The 18580-nt window shown below is 47.9% G+C and overlaps 2 protein-coding genes and 1 long non-coding RNA gene across 4 annotated transcripts in view; 1 reads left to right on the forward strand and 2 right to left on the reverse strand.

The window, feature by feature from the left end:
• Positions 1 to 1535: 1535 nt before the first annotated feature.
• Positions 1536 to 3691, reverse strand: LOC117591926 (protein twist). The gene is made up of 2 exons (XM_034285319.1): positions 2199 to 3691; positions 1536 to 2109 (listed from the first exon to the last, which is right to left on the reverse strand). The coding sequence occupies exons 1-2, from the start codon at positions 3476 to 3478 to the stop codon at positions 1848 to 1850; spliced, it is 1542 nt and encodes a 513-aa protein (XP_034141210.1). The 5' UTR covers positions 3479 to 3691; the 3' UTR covers positions 1536 to 1847.
• Positions 3692 to 6671: 2980 nt separating this feature from the next.
• Positions 6672 to 18580, forward strand: part of LOC117591857 (Krueppel-like factor luna) — a 32100-nt gene continuing 20191 nt past the window's right edge. The window contains exons 1-3 of the mRNA XM_034285227.1: positions 6672 to 8247; positions 8462 to 8497; positions 11252 to 11309. Of these exons, the coding sequence (XP_034141118.1) occupies positions 8236 to 8247; positions 8462 to 8497; positions 11252 to 11309 (106 nt within the window). The 5' untranslated portion in view covers positions 6672 to 8235. The remainder of the gene's footprint in view (positions 8248 to 8461; positions 8498 to 11251; positions 11310 to 18580) is intronic.
• LOC117591859 overlaps positions 9436 to 18580 on the reverse strand; it is a 35687-nt gene continuing 26542 nt past the window's right edge. The window contains exon 3 of one of the 2 annotated variants that reach the window (XR_004574496.1): positions 9436 to 10129. This is a non-coding gene — a long non-coding RNA (uncharacterized LOC117591859). Of the gene's footprint in view, positions 10134 to 18580 lie in introns of both variants that reach the window. The other variant, XR_004574495.1, reaches the window with a different exon arrangement.

Consider the following 18580-nt stretch of genomic DNA (forward strand, 5'->3'; position numbering starts at 1 on the left):
TAAATGAAATGAAAACAATGCCAGCCAGGATATGCCCAGGCAATGGGTCCTTTATCCATGTTTTTTCTGCTCGGCCCTCGCTGACTCTCCGACCTAGGCGCCGCCGACGCTACTCCTGGAATCTGTGTGATCTACGATCTATAATGCCTCGGGCTATGGTTCATTCATCAGCCAGGCAGCCATTCGGCGGGTTGTTCAAGCGAGCAATACTCGTATAAATCAATTGTTCTTCCACTCCTTCCCTCCCTCTCTCATGCTATGGATCTTATGACTCCTGTCTCATTTCAGCTCAGTTTGCCGCCTTGGCTGCTTAATTAGATGCGGAAATTCTAGGGAAACTTCATAGAATATTGGGAAAAATAAAGAAAATGGTGTTGTTTGGTTGGGTTATCGATTTGGAATGCGATGCTGCGATTTCCTGGTATTCAAATAGGTGCGAGAAGAGAAAGAAGAGTTCATTGATGGGTTTTCACTTTTGATAAGCGATGAAAATAAACCAACTGATTGATTGGCATATCAGAAATTACAGAAGATAAGCTGCTATTGTGTAAAGTAATAAAACTGCTGAGTAGCTCACACATTTCCCAAGTGGAATTCCCCAAACTCTGAACTCCTCGAGTGTGTGTCTCAATAGTATAATCTCTATGATGATCTAACACTTTGCACCCCAAAAACACGACAACCTGTCAACATGACAGCCTGCAACACGCCAATTTATTCACATAAACATATGGGAATACATATGTATCTGCATACGAGATACACGAATACTCGAGTGTTCAGTTTAGAGCTCTTTAGAAGATCCAAAATAAGCATTCTACTTTGTATATAGAGCAAATAATACTTTGGCAAAGAGCTCTCCGTGTCGAGAGCTGTCATTTAAAAAGCAATTAAGTCAACAACTATGAACGAGAGCGATCGGTGGAGCAGCCGATGCCGATGCCGATGCCGATGCCGATGCCGATGCCGATGCAGATGCCTCATCCTCTGGCCTTTGATGAGGCTGGCAGTCAGGCAGGCAGCGTCCAGTTGCAGCGACTAAATTATCTGACTGGGCTAATTATGAGCATTTTAAATACGCATTTTGGCGACATAAATACTCTGCTCTGCTGTTTCAGTGCTCTGTTTTGGGGGTTTTTTTCGGTATACTACTTTGTAAACAGTTTTTATGTTTTTGAACATAAATCAACCGGATGTGGATGTGTTCGCTGCTCCATGTCTGGGGTTGGCTTCCCATGAATAAAGGCTGCGCCAGAAGACACCACACCAGCACACACGCAGAAGTATCTGTAGGAGATGCATATGTATCTGGAAGATATGTACAGCTGTCCCTCTCTGGAATGACGTTACGCTCTAAGTATGTCGACATTCGCTGTCGCTTTTTCGATTGTCTTCGCTTATAAAGAAGTCCGATGGGGGGACGTTGGAGACTGTGCAACGGGATGGACCCCCCCAACGAAGAGACATTTTCGCGCCCAATTTAATGGCGGGGCAGGGGCGTGCCAGAAAGAGAAATAATTATCAACAAAATGGCGTTTTTGTGTATTTGGGTTTTCCCTTTGTTTTTTGTTTTCATTGGTTTTCCACCTCTCGCACCGCTCGATCGCTTGCTTTACAATTAATTTAGTTTAAACTATAAAATTAAATAAGAATAAGTTTAGGCTTAGACATCTACGATCTATTAGACATGTACGTAATATATAGTATATGGAAAGAGTGATAGAGAATTGAAGAGTGAGAGCGGCTGGGGCTCTGGAATTCACACGATTACTGTTGCTGGAAGCCCTCCCTGGAACTGCGCACAAATAGGATATAAATCTCTGAGCTCTAGATCTCGATCTGAGCTGCTATGCCTTCTGGTGCTGCACATCGCCTTCCATGCGCCACACCCCAAAGAGATAACTCAGCTTCTCGGGCGGGATGATGGGCGCTCCGTTTGCCTTCCGCAGGCACTTGAGATCGGCATCGGCTCCATTGGCCGCAGCGCTCAGCAGTGTGCTGGCCGCCCCATACGGGGAGGAGGAGCCCATGGGCGAGACCTGTGCCTCCAGCGCCTTCAGCAGTGAGATGTCACTGGAGCTGAGCATGCGACAGAGGAAATCGATGTATCTGCAAGATGGAATTAAGTTTGGGTTTAGCTCAGAGCGAAGGGAAAGCAGGAGGAACGGTTGCTGAGGGATTGGGTGTCGTTTCCTTACCTTGTGGCTAGCTTCAGGGTTTGTATCTTGCTCAGCTTATCGCTGGGCAGCGTCGGTATTATCTGCTGCAGCGACTTGAAGGCATCGTTGAGGCTCTGGGTGCGCTGGCGCTCCCGCACGTTGGCCATCACCCGCTGGTTGCTGAACTCGTCCGTCTCCTCCGTTTTGCTGGGCTTCCGTTTGAGGCGTCTCCGGGGCTTGCGAAAGGCCTTGCCGCCGCCATCGACACCGTCCAACAGGCTGCCCGAGCTGCCGTCATCCGCCAGGCAGGCCGGCGACATGCCACCTCCGTTGACTCCCACTCCAGCGGCCAAATCGCTGACCGAACTGAGGGCCGTGTGCCGCACATACTCCATGTCGTCCCGGTCCGAGCTGGAGTAGGCGCTGCCATTCAGGGAATTGGCCGGCTCGTAGGAATCGAAGCTGTGCCGGTAGCCGTTCTGGAAGTGGAGCTGTGGATTCTGTTGATGTTGATGTGTCGCCTGCTGCTGATGTGTCGCCTGCTGTTGCGGCGGCGGCTGCTGGTTTGTGTAGAGGGGCAGGAAGACCTGAGTCTTGTGCTCCGGCAGCTCCTCCTCGGGGAACTCAAAGTGTGAGTGGGGAGAGGTGCAGGTGCTCTGGTTCTGTGCCGAGGCCACCTCATCCACGGTGGTGGGTAGATAATCCACATAAATCTGTTGCTGTTGCTGCTGCTCCAGATGTTGCTGTTGCTGTTGCTGCTGCTGCTGTTGCTGTTGCTGGTGTTGATGCTGCTGTTGGTGGAGCAGCTTCTTGTGGTCCGGCTGCATGGCCAGTGTGCCACCGGAGTGGCAGTCATAGTCGCTGCTGCTTCTGGCCCGCTTGCCGTGCTCGTTCCAGGAGGAACCCGACCCGGCCACCGACTGCTGATCGAACCCGTTCTGATTGTTGCTGCTGCCGTTGCTGTTGCTGGCCGTGTGGTTGTTGTTCAGCTCCAGGCTGGCGCTTTGGGCACTGTGATTGCTGTGCGTGCTGCTGCTGGTGCTCAGGATCTCGTTGCTGGGTATATTGTAGTCGGTGTCCTCCAGCTCTGTAATGCCATAAGCCGCGTACTCCGATGGCAAGGGCGCGTACTGGGGATGCTGCTGCTGTTGCTGTTGCAGGGAGGACTGATGGATGTAGTGGCTGGAGTGCACATACGCCTGCTGCTCCACTTGGATTAGCTTGATCACATTGTGCTGCAGCTCCATGATATTCGGCAGCGTGGGCTTGTAGCTAATGTCCAGCAGCACTTTGGGCGACACGGAGCGAGTGCTCATCATTTGTGGGGCTTTCTTTTTGGCAAAGTTCTCGCCTAGACTTTTGATCAACAATTTCTATTCTTCTATCGACACAGTTTCTCAGCAGTTTTCTTGCTGTGATTTGGCACTTTGTCTTTGAAACGGAGTTCGATCGCTGTCTTGGAGTTTTTACGCGCTCGATTCTCTTGAAAGATCTTCACGCACTCGACGACGAAACGCTTCTGACGCACGATCCTTCCGGCCATTGCTCAAATTGACATTTTGCGGCTGCTCGTCGGCCATTCGCTGTGCGCCACAGCCACACTAGCCGTCCCACTCGCACACTCGAGCACACAAAGCGCTTACACACTCGAGACGCTCGCTCTCGCTCTCACTCTGGCTCTTGCTCTCTCGCTTGCTGGCTATGGCCGACGCAGGTATGACGTCAGCTATGACGCCCGCTGCGGTCTTTGGATTTTCTCAACGGCAAACGGCAAACGGCGGCTGCGAAATTTCTGCATTGCCCGGAGAGATTTTCGTTTGGGTTATTCTTTTTTCCCTTTGGGATTTTGATTCCGCGGGGAAAATTCTGGCTCTGAACAAATATATGCATAATTTATCGGTTGCATCTTACACTGATCCACTCAGGATATTCTCTCTTTCTGAGTTGTAAGAAATCATTCACAGGTTACATACAAAAAAACAAACACTTTGCTGAATCGTACTGGCATGAGTCTGATTAAGAAGACTTCATTGTGGTCAGCGGATGTCTCTCTTCTCAGTCGAAATGCAAAATATAGCTTCAATTTCCTTCACAAAATTCCTAAATAATCCGAGAGATTTCGCGGCAGTTAAGAGATAGCCCAGCGAAATATATTTATACATTATATAATCATCAGTTGAGGATCATCGTAAAGCTTCCACGCTCTCGACCTTCAACCCTAGCGATCGATGGGAAGCCCACGGAAAGGTTCATTATGCCTAATTAGTGAATTCCCACACACACGTACCGAGAAAAATACACAACTCGCGGCACGGAAAGTCAAATTTCCGGATATAATTATCTGCCTGCCTGCCATGGCGACGATCAACAAAAATACCCGATTAATACGGAGCGCGCGAACTTCCGCTGGAAAAGACGATCCCCGGCTTAGGTAACCAAACCCCAGGACGAACTGAAGCACCCTGGTAGAAAACCCGACGTTAGGGTTTTGCCCCTACACAAAAAGGTACCTGGCTCTGTTTATTATATTATTAATAAAGTATATAGTTTGTTATTTATCATCAGTTGTATAAAGGAATAAAGGAACTTTTGTGTGTAAACAATAATAATTATTTCTCTGGGGAAACAAATAAGCCAAATTAATTTAGCTGCAGCTTTTTAGGAATTCTTGGGTAATTATTTTTATATGTCGTGCAGTATTATGCAGAAGTTGCCTTCAAATTGGACATTTTTTTGGGAAATTAGTTGGGAAATTCATATTTTTCTATGCCAGCATTATTATCAGTAAAGCAATCCCCAAAACTGCTGTGCATAAAATTGTTTGAATCAATTTTGTCATAATTTCATTATGAGACTTTGAGTTTGTATTTAATTTGGGTAACGCCTCCTACATGCTCTTTGTAATAAAGATCCACTGGCTTTACTCATGCAACATTCAGTGCCGACTTTGCGGGTGCATTGCACGCAGAACTCGTGCCAACTGCCACAGATGGAGGCAGCCGGTGCGCGCCACAAAGTATTCCACAGAAATGCTGAGTGTGCGCATAGGGAAATTAAATTATCTCCAAGAAGTGACGCATTGGACACGCTGGAGTCACGTAGTATATTGATTTCAATTGCATTTATGCACCGAAATGGCAAAGAAATCAAACAAAAACCGAACTCAAATGAGAGAAGCTGCAAAAGGTATTTTGCGTACCACGATATATATATTTTTTTGTGTTCCCCCTAAAGTTGGTTATCTGAGATTGTTTAATGAAATTCGGTGTGTGTGAGTTTTGCGTGGGGGATTGCACAAAACGACACGATACGAAACGGATTTTCCAAGCGGACAACTTTCCATTTTGACAATGCTCTAATCCTGAATGCATCGCAAAAACTATCTGCCTCTGCCTATGTGCCTGTGCCTTTGAGTGTGGAGCGTGAGAAGAAACATTTGGTGCACGTAAATCTCGCTCGACAATCAATTAAAATTAAAATATTTTTTGTATCCTACAATGTTGGAGGAGCAGCGGTCTGGCAGAGCGGAGCGGAGCAGCAGCAGTCTACATATTCGAATTGACTTTTGATGATGTATCACGATTTATTGTTACCAAAAATGGTCGTCAAAGCGCGTGGAAAAGTGGATCAGGTAGTCGTCGTCGTCGTCGTTGTCGTCTGCAGGCAGGCAGCCAGACAGCCAGACAGCCATACGCTGATCGGGTCAGCCAGAGTCTTTTTGGATGGGGACTCCCACAGCTTTTGCGCCTCGTTTTTGCAAGAGAGAAACGTGTGGTGTGTGATGCAGCCTCTGAGATTAGGCATCTAGCAGCAGCGGCAGCAGCAGCGGCAGCACTAGAAGAGCCGCAGTTGCAAGAGCAGCAGCGGCGGCACCATCAGCAGATGATGGACGCAGCTGTCAGCGAGCGACCTGTAGATTTTGGGTTTTCTCTTTTTGTTTTAATTGCTGCACACGGTACACACAGCACACCCACCCATCAGAAAAGTGTAGCGCCACATAGTGGCAGGCAGCCAATGGGGTGCTGTGGCGCCAAAACAGCTACAGAGAGCGGACAAGGCGTGTCTCTGTGTATGTGCATGTTAATTAACGGTTCATGCACACACACACACACAAACAGGCACAAACAATCTGCGCTCTGACAGCGGGAACACACACGTATGCGGTGGAAGTCACCCACTGTTGGCGTTTCACACTTGTACAATCTTTCCCCCCTTTAGCACCAAACACACACACAAATGCACACACGTATAGTCATGGTAGTAGTAGCCGCTCGGCCACCCAATAACATGAGCGCCAACTTGTCATTTAAGCCTAGCTCCACCCTAACCTAAAACCAACAAACAAACCAAAGTGTGGCACACACACAGACGAACACGCCACCCAATCCACCTCTCTGTAGTGTGTTGAACTGGCGGGGCGAAAAGCCACCACGAAACTTTGGCGCTAGGCCCCCACCTGGCGCTCAACGACTGCTGCCTGGCCTCAGTGCAACTTTGCTGCGCGCCCCATTCAAACGTGTTCGTGTCCGCGTTCCGTTTTGTTTCAGTTTTCATTCGTTTTTCGTTTCGTTTCGTTTCGTTACGTTTCGTTTCGTTTTGTTTCGTTCGTTGCCGTTGTTGTTTCGTTACCGTTGCATTACGCTTTGTGTTCGACGTTCGCCGGCTTTTGGCGCATGCGTAACCGCCGTCTGTGGTCGTGTCCGTTGTTCTTCCTGCGCAGCGAGCGTTGCATTGTATTTTGTGGCATGTTGCGTGCGTGCGTTCCGTGTATTGTGTGTCTGATTTGAATGGCGTTTTAAGTGAAATTAAAATGACGGATGTGCTGTAATTTGCACACTCTATAACATAGATAGATTATACACCACCAGCACTCACACTCACACTCACACACACACACAAAGAGTGTCAATAAATACAACAAAAAATAGAAATAGAGAGAGAGAGAGAGAGAGAGAGAATATAACGAGCAGCTTGTTGTTGCATGCAGCATGTGCCTCTCCAGTTGATCGAATTAAGTGCCAGCTAATGTTCTGCGCTCGCAGCGCCCGCGGGACCGGGACCCGGGACTGCAATTGACTGCCACACACCGGATATGCAAGCGGCGCAACGTTCGTCGAGAGAGAGAGAGAGAGAGAGAAAAGAGTGTAACACCCCCGCCCAGGAAGCTGCAGCAATAAGTGCTAATCAGTAGTAACCCAGAACCACGCAGCGGCGCAGGCCCACACCCCGGCCCCGGATGTAGGGCAATAATTGCCAATTTCAATTTCCAAGTCCAATTGGAGAAAAATCTCGAAAATTGTGTGTGTGCTTTGTTTTGTTTTTTTTGTGCCAGTCCGCAGTCATGTCATGCCCAGGCAACTCGTAAAATACAATACGAGTACGAGTACACGAGTTCGAGAGTATTTCTGGCAAAAAAAAAATCCAAACTCTGACTCCAAGTAACTCTTGACTGCGCGTCACGCACCGCGAACAGGGATCGGAGCGGAGCCTCCCTTTCTGCCACTGCCACTGCCACTGCCACTCTCCTTCCTGCACTCTCACAATGCACAGGCTGGTGCTTCTTCGACTGCTGCTCTGGTGGCCAGCGGCGCTGCGTTGGCTGCCCTCAAGCCGCTCTTTTGGCAACAATCCCCCCTGCCACTGTTGATAAAAGGGGGATCCCAACACACAAACACACACAGAGACAGAGAGAAAGAATCGAAAAAGGGGGTAAAACTGCCAGCAAAAAGAGTATCAGACAGAGACAGAGACAGAGACAGTCTTAGTGTAAAGGTGCGTTGCACTTCCGCGCTCTTGCTCGTTGCCTTTTTGTTGTCATTGATTCCGCGGATAGCATGCGGCAGGGGCAGCGAACGGCAACAGCTGCTGCGACAATACTACGAGACGACGAGACGAGCCACAATAGTTGCAGCGATTATTTCGAGCATCCGCCTTCCACTGCTGCTCGCCCGCCTCCACCGTCTCCACCGTCTCCACCGCTCCTACTTGCCACCGCTGTAGTTGTTGCTGCTGTCTTCCGTAACGTGGCCAGAACGTTGCCGGGCAATTATTATTTTGTAAGACGTTTTACAATTTAATGGTTTTCATGGTAAGTACAACAGTACGCCAACGCCATATGCCATGACCTCCCCTGTAACTCCCTGCCTCGCTCGCTCACCAACTCCAGCAACTTGGCCCTCTATGTGGCACCTCAATGTTTGCTATAGGCACAAGGGGGAACAAAATAGGGGTAGAGACCAACAACCACTTGTTGCACTTTTTAGGGTAAACTTTAAATACTTATTATTTTTTATTTCTTGCAGAATGGACTTGGATCCGACCCTCTGTCAGCAAAGGAGGTGAGTTTTTGGATGGGAATATCTTTGGAAATAACTTAAGATGCTTTAGAATGTTAGATACGGAATCATTCTGATTGGATAAGTGGCTAGAATTATGCCTAATAGGTTTGGAGACAGAACGTGTCTTCGACACACCATTTTCTGATTGTTTTTCATGCTAAAAGGTATCCATTGATGGTTCTCCCTTATTTCTTAATGACATTTCTTTATCCACTTTCGATAGATCTTTCTTAGCGACGGCCTTGAAGCCAGCGCCATACAATGTCTTTTTCCGTGGCCATTATATTCCGCTAATAATTTAAAGTCCAAATTTATCAACTCTCTAAAAAACCGTTGTGCCAAATAACTGCTAATTATAGTCTAGACTCGCCGAAACCTTTTAACAATTATGCTTGAGCAGAGTGAAATATTTTCATGCTGGCGATACACTTCGGGCCATGCGAAATGACAATTGCATAGGAGAATTCCCAGTTGGCCAATTCGTTTGACTGCCTCATAAAACCCATCAATCTGGCTCAAAGGCAAAAGCCGTCGCCAGTAAAGCGCAGCAGCAGAGGAGCCGCATACCGAGCGTAAGACAATCCATAAAATTGAGGGAATGGAGGGAGCATTGCAACAGCAACAGAAACTGGGGGAAAAACTGAGTATGCCAACTAATGTCCAGGCGATCATTCTATCAATTGCGGCGCCTATGAGAAATTTCAGCACGTCTCAGCACAAATTAGCGGAGCAGAGAGACCATGCAGCGCCCCATAACAATATCATAAAGAAGCTGCAGGGGCAGGGGCAGGAGCAGGGGCAGGGGCAGGGGCAGGCTGCAGGATGATGTGCGGAGAATATGGGAAGGGGAATGCCGCCTTCCCCATCTCAATAACAATAAATCAATAGCCAAATGGGGCAATTAGATGGGAAAAAGAGAAAAATATAAATATAAATACCTTTGGACGGGGCAACATCAGTCGCGCATATCAATGGAAATCTTCAATCTGCTACATGGATTCGCTACCATCTTGATCTAGATTTTAATCTACATCTCCTGCTGCATCTCCATCTCCAACTCGATCTCCATCTCCTCTCTGCGGGCTTTGGCCAATGAAGTTGTTGTCAATGTTGTAGGATATAAAGCAGCGCCAAAAAGCCAAAGCCAAAGCCAAAGACATTGGCAATTGGCCCCGCGGCTGCCATTCGACACAATCGAAGACAAACTATCTAATCTAATGCTGGCAATGAGCATTTGTTTGTATAAATACGAGTATCTGTGTATCCGTATCCTATGGCTGTGGCTGTGGCAGTGGCAGTGGCAGTTGCAGTATCTGGCTGGCAGTTAGCGGCGACAGCACTAAACAACTGCTCTGATCGCGTGGCCAGCCAGGTTCTGGGTTTCTCCATCCACAGACCATCCCGTCTCCCTCCACCATGGGCATTGGTTTCGTTTCTATCGCATCGCCCACTCGCCACTGACATTTTTTCATAATTTGCGCTACAAGCCTGACAATTGTCGTTGTTGCCCACTGGGCACACTCTGGATGTTGAATGTTGGATGCTGGATGTGGCGGTTGATTCTCTGGTGTTGGTGGCATTGCTCACAGTTGTTCACAGTCGTGTTTCTGGCAGCAGGCACTGCTGCCTACCCTGCCTGCAAGTAGAATAAATAGGGTTACTCGGGGTGATATGTTTGGGTTCAACATTGTTAGCAACTTGTTTCCAGCAAGAATCATGAGCCGTTCTTGCTTTGTGGAAATATCTTAATTCCAATGAGGAATGATCCATCAATAAGAAGAAACCTTATTTATGTGTCTCAATCGATCTCTTTACCCATTTTATGCCAATATTCTATCTCAGATTTATTAATTTATTAATTGATTTACTTTTAATGCAACAACTTCCATCAACAAATAATAAATTCATAGACATCAGATATTTAACCACATTTATCCGTGTCGCCTCCATGGTAACTCCACGTCCGCGACAAAATAAATAGCCAAGTGTTGTCGCTGACGACTCCTCGAAGGTATCACCCCCCCGCAGCACACCACCACTCCCCCCACCACTTCGAATGCATATGCAGTGCCAAATTAAAATTTATCCATTTTATGGCGCTGCGGGCAGCTCATAACTGTTTCTTTGTTATTTCTTTGGGTGCTATGTGTGTATGTAGTACATTCGTGTGTATATATTTTGGTTATGGTTTTTATTGCCGTTAGTTTATTGGCTGAGTTGGGGGGCATTTCGTAAGCACATAAAATGCGCAACAATTGCGGTTTCAGTTTCGGTTTCGGTTTCGGTTTCATTCCCTCGCAATCTCCCTATCACTGGCACTCTCCTCCCAGAAGATTAAAGTGGCGAATGGAGAGGAGATACTCGCACGAGCCTGAAAAAGATATCGACGGAAGTCATTTGCGGTTGTTCCAGGCAGATGAATTCAATAAGCAAACAGCTACCAGACACGCACAAGCACAAGCACAAGCACACACACATACGATGGCTACATTCCAACACAATGCCCCCCTCCTCCACACAATGTTCTTCGCCTGTTCCCCTCTTCGCCCATCACTTTCGCATTCTCCATTCTCCACTCAGTGGCATTTTGTCAAACCTGATTAGGCAAAGCATCGGCTATGACTCTATTTTGTGGCTGGGCTGGGGTGGGGTGGAGTGGATATTGCATATTTAATAAGATTCCCCACTGCTTCTCACCCAGTCAATCCTATAATGATAATCTTTATTCTCTTTCTTCTACCATCTCCCATACAGGCAGAGGGCCCTCCGGTTCAGGTTGAACCAGTTGATTTGAGCCTACGTTCGCCGCGCGGTAAGTTGCTAATTATATAGTTAGTTAGTCAAGATCAACATCTATCTATGCATATCTGTGGGAAGAGAGTCTCTACTCTACGCTCTACACTCTTCCGAAAAACAATTAATCAATGGAGTTGCTCGCTCTAGAGGAAATCAGGTCACAGCTCGAAACGAAACTCTAGAAAAGAAGACACAAACCCAAAGCAATCGAAACCAAATCAATTTGCATTTCTACCAATATGAATATTGAATAAAATTTGGTAGGGCATTTCGTCTGGATTGCTTGAGAGAGTCTTTTTGGGGAAAGACTTCGGCTCCGCGTTGTGGGTGGATTCATGGAATTCATGGAATCGTTTGGCACATATTTTTTAACGATCGCTGAGGAGTTTCGTTAATCAGATTATATTTTATGAGCTGTTATTGTTTATGTAGAATCTAAAGGGAACAACGAGATTGTATCTATTCGTGACGATAGAAAGTAAATCTTTAGCAGCTGGCAAATGTTTGCCGAGGCTTTTCAGGATATGTTTCAAACACAATTTGCGGTCTGTGCAGCGGCTAATGAAAGTTCTAATGAAAGTTTATTTAACATCTAACTCTTCATTGTTTTTGTTTTCCCATCGCTATCTGTTCAAATCGTTCCGCAACATTCCTAAAAGCTTAATCCAAAACTAAAGCCACTGCGCAGGGGGGGGGAGCTTATCTGACAATCTTGCAGACAAGTGGAAACAAAAGAGGAGACAAAACGCTCATCAAGCCCAGCCATTCATACATGCATGAATGAATGCCTGAATGTCTCTGATGGATACACTCGTATCTGTATCTGTTTCTGTATCTGTTTCTGTTTCTGATGATCAACAGCAGTTGGGCTTATCGATCGATTGAGGGGGGAGAACTGCTGCTGCTGGGGCCCATTAGCTCCATGCTGATTCCCTGCTTATCGCTCTATATCCGACTCCAAAAGCGAACCCTTAACTGAACATGAACCTAAACGTAAACATCTGAGAGTGAGGGTATGGGATGTGGTGTGGGTTTATGTGTTGCTTTACCCACTTGACCAAACCAACCACCAACTGTTTTGACCATTTGACCTTTGGCAGCCTTTCTCTTTGCCTCACTGCAGAGTGTGTGTGTGTGTGTGTGTGTGTGTGTGCTGGAGTATGGAGCATGGAATATGTGTGAAGTTAACAGCAACGCCCCGCCAAATGTAGAAGGGAAAAGCTAGAGCTGACTAGATAAATAGATGGCTAGATGGTTGGCCATCCAGGTCGCGGGGTTTCGGAGTTTCGGAGTTTCGAGCTTCGAGCTTCGAGCTCGTCTTCTTCCACTGAGTAGCCGTAGGGTGCCCAGCGAGCGGTACACCTAATTTAATTAAGAAGCCAGAGAGCAGAGAGCTTACCTTAAATGGCTATACAGTAAGATGAACAGCTAAACAAAATAAAAACAGAGCCTGAGCCGAAGCCGAAGCCGAAGCCTAAGCGCGTTCATTAAAGCCCCCTAAAGCCCAAATCCCAAGCAGCCCAATCCACGTCGTAGACGCAGACGGACTCGAAGCTGTTGTCTCGCCGCGCATATTAATCAATTAGGCATGATATTAGTGAGGGCATCATTAATTTTGTCAATGCGCTCACCAGCCACCAAAAAGCCATTTGAGAAGCGCATAGAGAGGAGCGACGAGCGAGAGGGGCATGGGCATGGGCATGGGCATGGGCATGGTACGGCACGGCCAGAGCAATCTCTCATGCTAATGGTTTATGGCGTGCTACCAGCCACTACACCACACCAGCCAATCCACCAACCACAACAACCACAACAAACGAGCGACGATCGAGCGACCACCGAGCGGCCCAAAAGATCTGTGGCGAATGTGTTAAATAGCGTTAAAATTTGTAAAACAAACGGCACATAATGGTGCGGCTTAATTTCCAACCTTAACGGTCATCAAAATGTACCAAGCGGAGCCACGGACATCTCGCTCTCCCTCTGTCCCTCTGTCCCTCTCCTGTCTAGCGATTTTTCGGCTTACATAAATTATGGGTTTTAAATAATTATGCAATTAGCCAACGTAGCGATAGATAGCCTCAAATTGCCAATGAATGGAGGGCAGGCAAAGAGTCAGCAGAGACTCTGGAGATGGTGATGGTCCCGGTGATGGTGATGGTGATGGTGCCTCTGCCTGCAAGCCCCCAAGGCATTGCCCGAGGAGGAGACAGTGCCAAATTCCCACCAACTCTAATTGCAGGTAACTGCAGGGAGAGGTGAGAGCTTGAGACAATCTCTCTCTCTCTCTCTCTCTCTTTCTCGCTCTGGGAATCTGCAGCCGAAGATTCACGGCAACAACTACAACTTGATTTATTTAAGCTACCCAAACAGCCCATAAATAAAGCTGTTGAACTAGCCACCAGCCGACGAGGCGGGGCCTGGGGAACGGGCGCAGAAGGGTGGAGTCGTAGCCTCCCAAAAGCAGGAGAGCCCGGCCGATCGGGACATTGCGGCAGTGCCTTACCCAGAAAAACAAAAACAAAAACAACAACAAAGCAAGCAAAACATCTTAAAATCCCACACCAGTCACAGCACCCAGCACCAGCTACAGCTCCAGCCTGATCAACAGCCACACCACAAGCACACCGGCAAGCGATCGGCCTCTCGCCACTCAGGGGCATAGGCTTTCCAGGTTAAGTAGATGCGGCGACACGCGGGTCGTTGCCAGCGAGCGGACGACCTTAAGACGAAGGAGAGCCAACCTCACTGAATCGAACCTCACCTCCACACGGCGCAGCAGAGGAACGGAGGAACTAAAACGATGCCAGCCGCAGCATCCATCGAATGATATGCAACATTCAGTGAAGTGCACCCCAAAGTGCACCCTTTCGGGGCAAGGGAATATTGATTGCCAGGTGAAAATGTGACAAACAGGTGGAGGATGCAGTGGGAATTTCGAGCTAAGGAGTATTCCATTATGCATAAGAGATACAGGGTAGAAGTGATGAGCAATCGTTACAGGGCAATACCCGGTCTAATCCTTCAATCAATTGAAACTCTCTTACCGTTGCTGCACTTTTCATACTCCGAGTGTTTCGGGGGTGCTGCTGATTTGCCATCTGCAACTAAATCTTCCACAGAGTCACTGCAATCTCATAACTGCTGGCGGCACACACAGAGAGGAGGCCTCCACCTCTAGATAGCCTCGCCCAGATCCGCCGATTCCAAGCCCGCACAAAGCGATCCGGGGCAGGGATAGACAACCACAGGCAGGACGGACTGTGGTGATTGTTTTTTAATTATGCTTCAGCTGACACCCATGCGGATGCCCATTGAGGATGGAACTACGCTTGGGACGAGCTCTGGCTATGTTTCTGGGGTGCTGGATCTGTGGTACTTGGGCTGGGACATGGGCTGGTTAACATGGCGATGGCGCGTATGTAGCGCGGTCTGTCTCCCCTCCTCCCCCCGCCGGTCTGTATCGAGTTGACTTGACTTGACTTGACTGAGTGACTGTGACTGGCTTTTGGGGTTATGTGAAAGGTCAAGTTCGTGATCGCATTCAAACATTTTTGCCAACCACTCATCTTGCTGCGCAGATCGGGGCCCAAAGACCAGGCCCAGACCGAGACTGAGACTGAGACCGAGACCCGTCCCGGGCTGCAAGGAACACGAGTGTGAGTCGCAGCCGAAAAAAAGCACACAGAGAGAGAGAGAGAGAGAGAGAGAGAGAGCAGAGAGAAGAGACTCGAGCCAAGCGACGTCGCATCGTAGAAAAATTGAAGATGAGCGTGCCACCACCACGCCACGATTCTGCCATTCCCGTCTCTGTCTCTGTGGCTCTTTCTCTGTCCTAGTCCCAAACGCAAACCCAAACCCAAACCCAAACCCAATCCCAGAGTCAGTCTTCAGTCTCAGTCTCTCCCCCATCTGGTGGATCCCTCTCACCTCTGCACCGAATTGAGTGAATGTAAACTGTGGTTTACTTGTTTCCAGCGTTGTCATAGTAATTTTTCTGCACTATAACAACGGAGAGCGTCGCCTCCAACTCAGCGAGCGAACAACAAAACTCTGTGGCGATCGGGTGTACCGGTGCACGGGTCCTCGGGACAACCAGCAACAAACCAACAACGGTGGCAGCACTCACCCGAAAACATAGGAGAACAAGCAGAGAAAAATGGAGATGCTGATGACACTGGAGACACGTTGTCTCTGGCAATCGTGCAGCTGACACACCACCACCACCAGCAGCAGCAGCAGCAGCACCAGCAACTGCAACAACAAATACCAGACAGCATATGCCACACGAAGTTGGCAAAGATTACACTGGACAACAGGGACAGGGTGCGGCCTGCTCGCTGGAATGTCGTCCCAGGGGAGGGGCTGAAAATTGAAAGTTTTTGGATATTTGTGAGGAAGGTAAAAAGTAGATAACAACTTTGAGCTGAAAGAACCCATCAGCCACTGAAGAGCCCCCTAAGAAGTCCCCTCTTGAACCCAAATGAAAGCTCAGCTTAGTCTGTGCACGCTCCGTGCCCTTTGGGTGGAACCACATAAATCAATGTCCCCCCAAGACGGACGACTGCAGCTAGCAGCGAAACCTGCTGCACAGTGTTTGTTCCAGGGCAGACGTGTGCGCATCTTCTCAGACCCAGACCCAGACCCAGAACCAGACCCAGACCCACTAAGAACAAGAAAAAAAGAGGATCATGCGAAGAGATCCCAACCGAAAAAGTATCTCGTACACAAAACGAAACGAAAAATTGAGGGCCAGGCAGGCAAGACAACCACGCAGTGGCAGACACCAACAACACCACACCAAAAGTAGATCCACGCTCTCGTGAGCAAACAATTCGAAAGCTGACAACAACGACAACGACAACGAGTGCCTCTGAGGGGAGATCTTGGCGACGATCGATTCGTGTTAGTCATCACAGTCGACCCACACGAATCATAATGAAGGGGATTGGGGCTGCCAGTTGGCTGCCAGCATGTTGAAGGAGCTGCAGAGATTTCGGGGCCATTTATCGAATCGATAAGCTGGAATCGCACATCTGCATCTGGTAGCCAGGATCTAATGGCCCACAGTCACCAAGTCGTCTGCGGGTTACTCAAGATTTTGTTCGTGTAGCTCATTAGCCTGGCAAACTAATTTCGCAAGCGGCAGACAATGCAAACCAAAGAGACTTGCCACAGGCATGAGGCATGAGGCAGCAGTCAGCAGGCTTGTTGCATATTTATTGGTCATAAGTGCGACAGGCAGACAAGCAAAACAAATAAACTCCATGAAATAAAACACAGCACACAAGGCAGCACCAAAAATATTTGAAAATTTGTCTCCAACTCCGACTCTGCATAGCAATGGCATATTAGCAATTTGCATTGTCTACTGGAGCACACACTGAGCACCCTCCTCCGACGACGTCTGCTGCCCGACTTCAGCTCTGGTTTACCTTTCCAAAAGGTGCACCAATTGTTGTACCCTCAAAGAGGGTACTATCATGGGGAGAACATCAACAGGCAGAATAGATCTCAGCTACTCAGAGCAGATTCCCTTATGGCAGGGAGTATCTTTAGTCGATTATCAGCAGCTCAAAATTTCTAATCTTATAACTTAATTTACCATTAGAACAAAATATATATTGGTAGAGTATCTGCATGGTCGACACCCAAGAAGCCAAGCTTCCTTTCCATGTTTGAAGCTGTGAAAAAGAATTCTTAAGCAGCCTCTACAAATCGTGCCACAGCCACTGCCATAGTCGTAGTCGCGGCCACGAGAGCAGCTCCCTCTTCGTGTTGCCAGCAACAACAGAAATTTGACTCATGACTCGATTGCCTCCACCGTCGGCATCCCAGCCACCCACCCACAACCCATTCACATCCTTTTTTGGCCTGGTCCTGGCCTTCTCTGCTCTGCTACACTTTTGGTTCTGTCTCAAATTAGTTCGTGTGTGGAGGTGGATGTGGATGTGGCTGTGGCTGTGGCTGCTTGTGTGTGGCGGGGAATGTTTCTACAAATTAACGCCAATTTCGTATCACGTTATTAATAGTTAACCATTAAATTGACCGCCCCCAACTCAGATCATTATCTGTTTTCGGCGGCTAACAAGGCTGAGCCGGCTCTAAAGCCAACAACAAAGCCCAAAAACCGACCTGGCAGAGCAGGCGGAGCAGGCAGGCAGGCAGGCAGGCAGGCAGGCAGGCAGCAGCCTAGCAGCCACCGTACAGTGATTCCTTTTTGGCCGAAATTGGTCTGCTCGGGGTCTGCTCTTGGCTCTGCTCTATGACTCTGCAGCTGGCGAACCAGTGAACCAGCGAACGTCTTGCCTTAATTATCTGCATAGGCCAAAAGGAAAAGCAGCAACAAAAAATAGCTAAAATAAATACTAAATGTGGGATGTATGTACGCTGCTTTGAGGTGGAACAAAAACAGCTGCAGCAACGGTCGCGTCACCTTTGTTTGCCGTATCGAGCGATAAGCTTGTTAACTGTTAACCAAATCTGTAGCGACCGCCGCAATAAACATCGACGACGACGACGACTACGACGACCGTCGCTGGCCATATCGTGTGAGCCAAGAGCACTTTTTGGTGCACGGTGCATGGTGCAGTACGCCCACCTTCTACACAGATAGATCTCTACACTCGGCTAATTCCTCAATGATTCAGCCACAGCGTTGGCTAATTAAGTTCCAGATGCAGTTTATAGATGGCAACCAAAACGTATCCAAAGCTGCCTGCAAATGGAACACTTTTTGGTGGTGCAAGATGCATTCTAGTTCATGGGAAATGATTACAGCTGAAAGTTTCACTTTGAGTGGAGTGTTTTAATGGATTATCATTAGAGATGGTTGAACTAAATATAACGATAACGATAACGCTACTGGACCCTACACAAAAAGCAGAGAATTTCAATTGTTTCTACTTATGAATAAAAGTGATCTTCAGTCTATCATCAACAAAATATCATTCCCAGAAGGCAAAAAGACAATTTCCCACATTGCTCAAATATTTAATATTCCCCCCTCCAGCCACCGTTGTTGTTTAGTACAGTTTAACCCCATTTAGTTTCGCTTTGGCAGCGTTATCGCCGCTGCTCTCGTGTCAAGTGTCCATCTCTAAGTCATGTGTAAAGCCGTGGCCTGTGGCCTGGCCGCTTGGCCGCTTGGCCGCTGCATCGATGCATTAAGATAAACAAATGCGGATCGAGATCGGATAATGTCATGTAGCCATGTCATATGTTAGGCCAGCAAAAGAGCACAAAAAGAAATACTCTAAACTGGAGCACTAAGTCAAGCAAAAACCA

The sequence above is a fragment of the Drosophila guanche genome, unplaced genomic scaffold, assembly GCF_900245975.1.
Source record: "Drosophila guanche unplaced genomic scaffold, DGUA_6, whole genome shotgun sequence".
Taxonomy (NCBI): Eukaryota; Metazoa; Arthropoda; class Insecta; order Diptera; family Drosophilidae; genus Drosophila; species Drosophila guanche.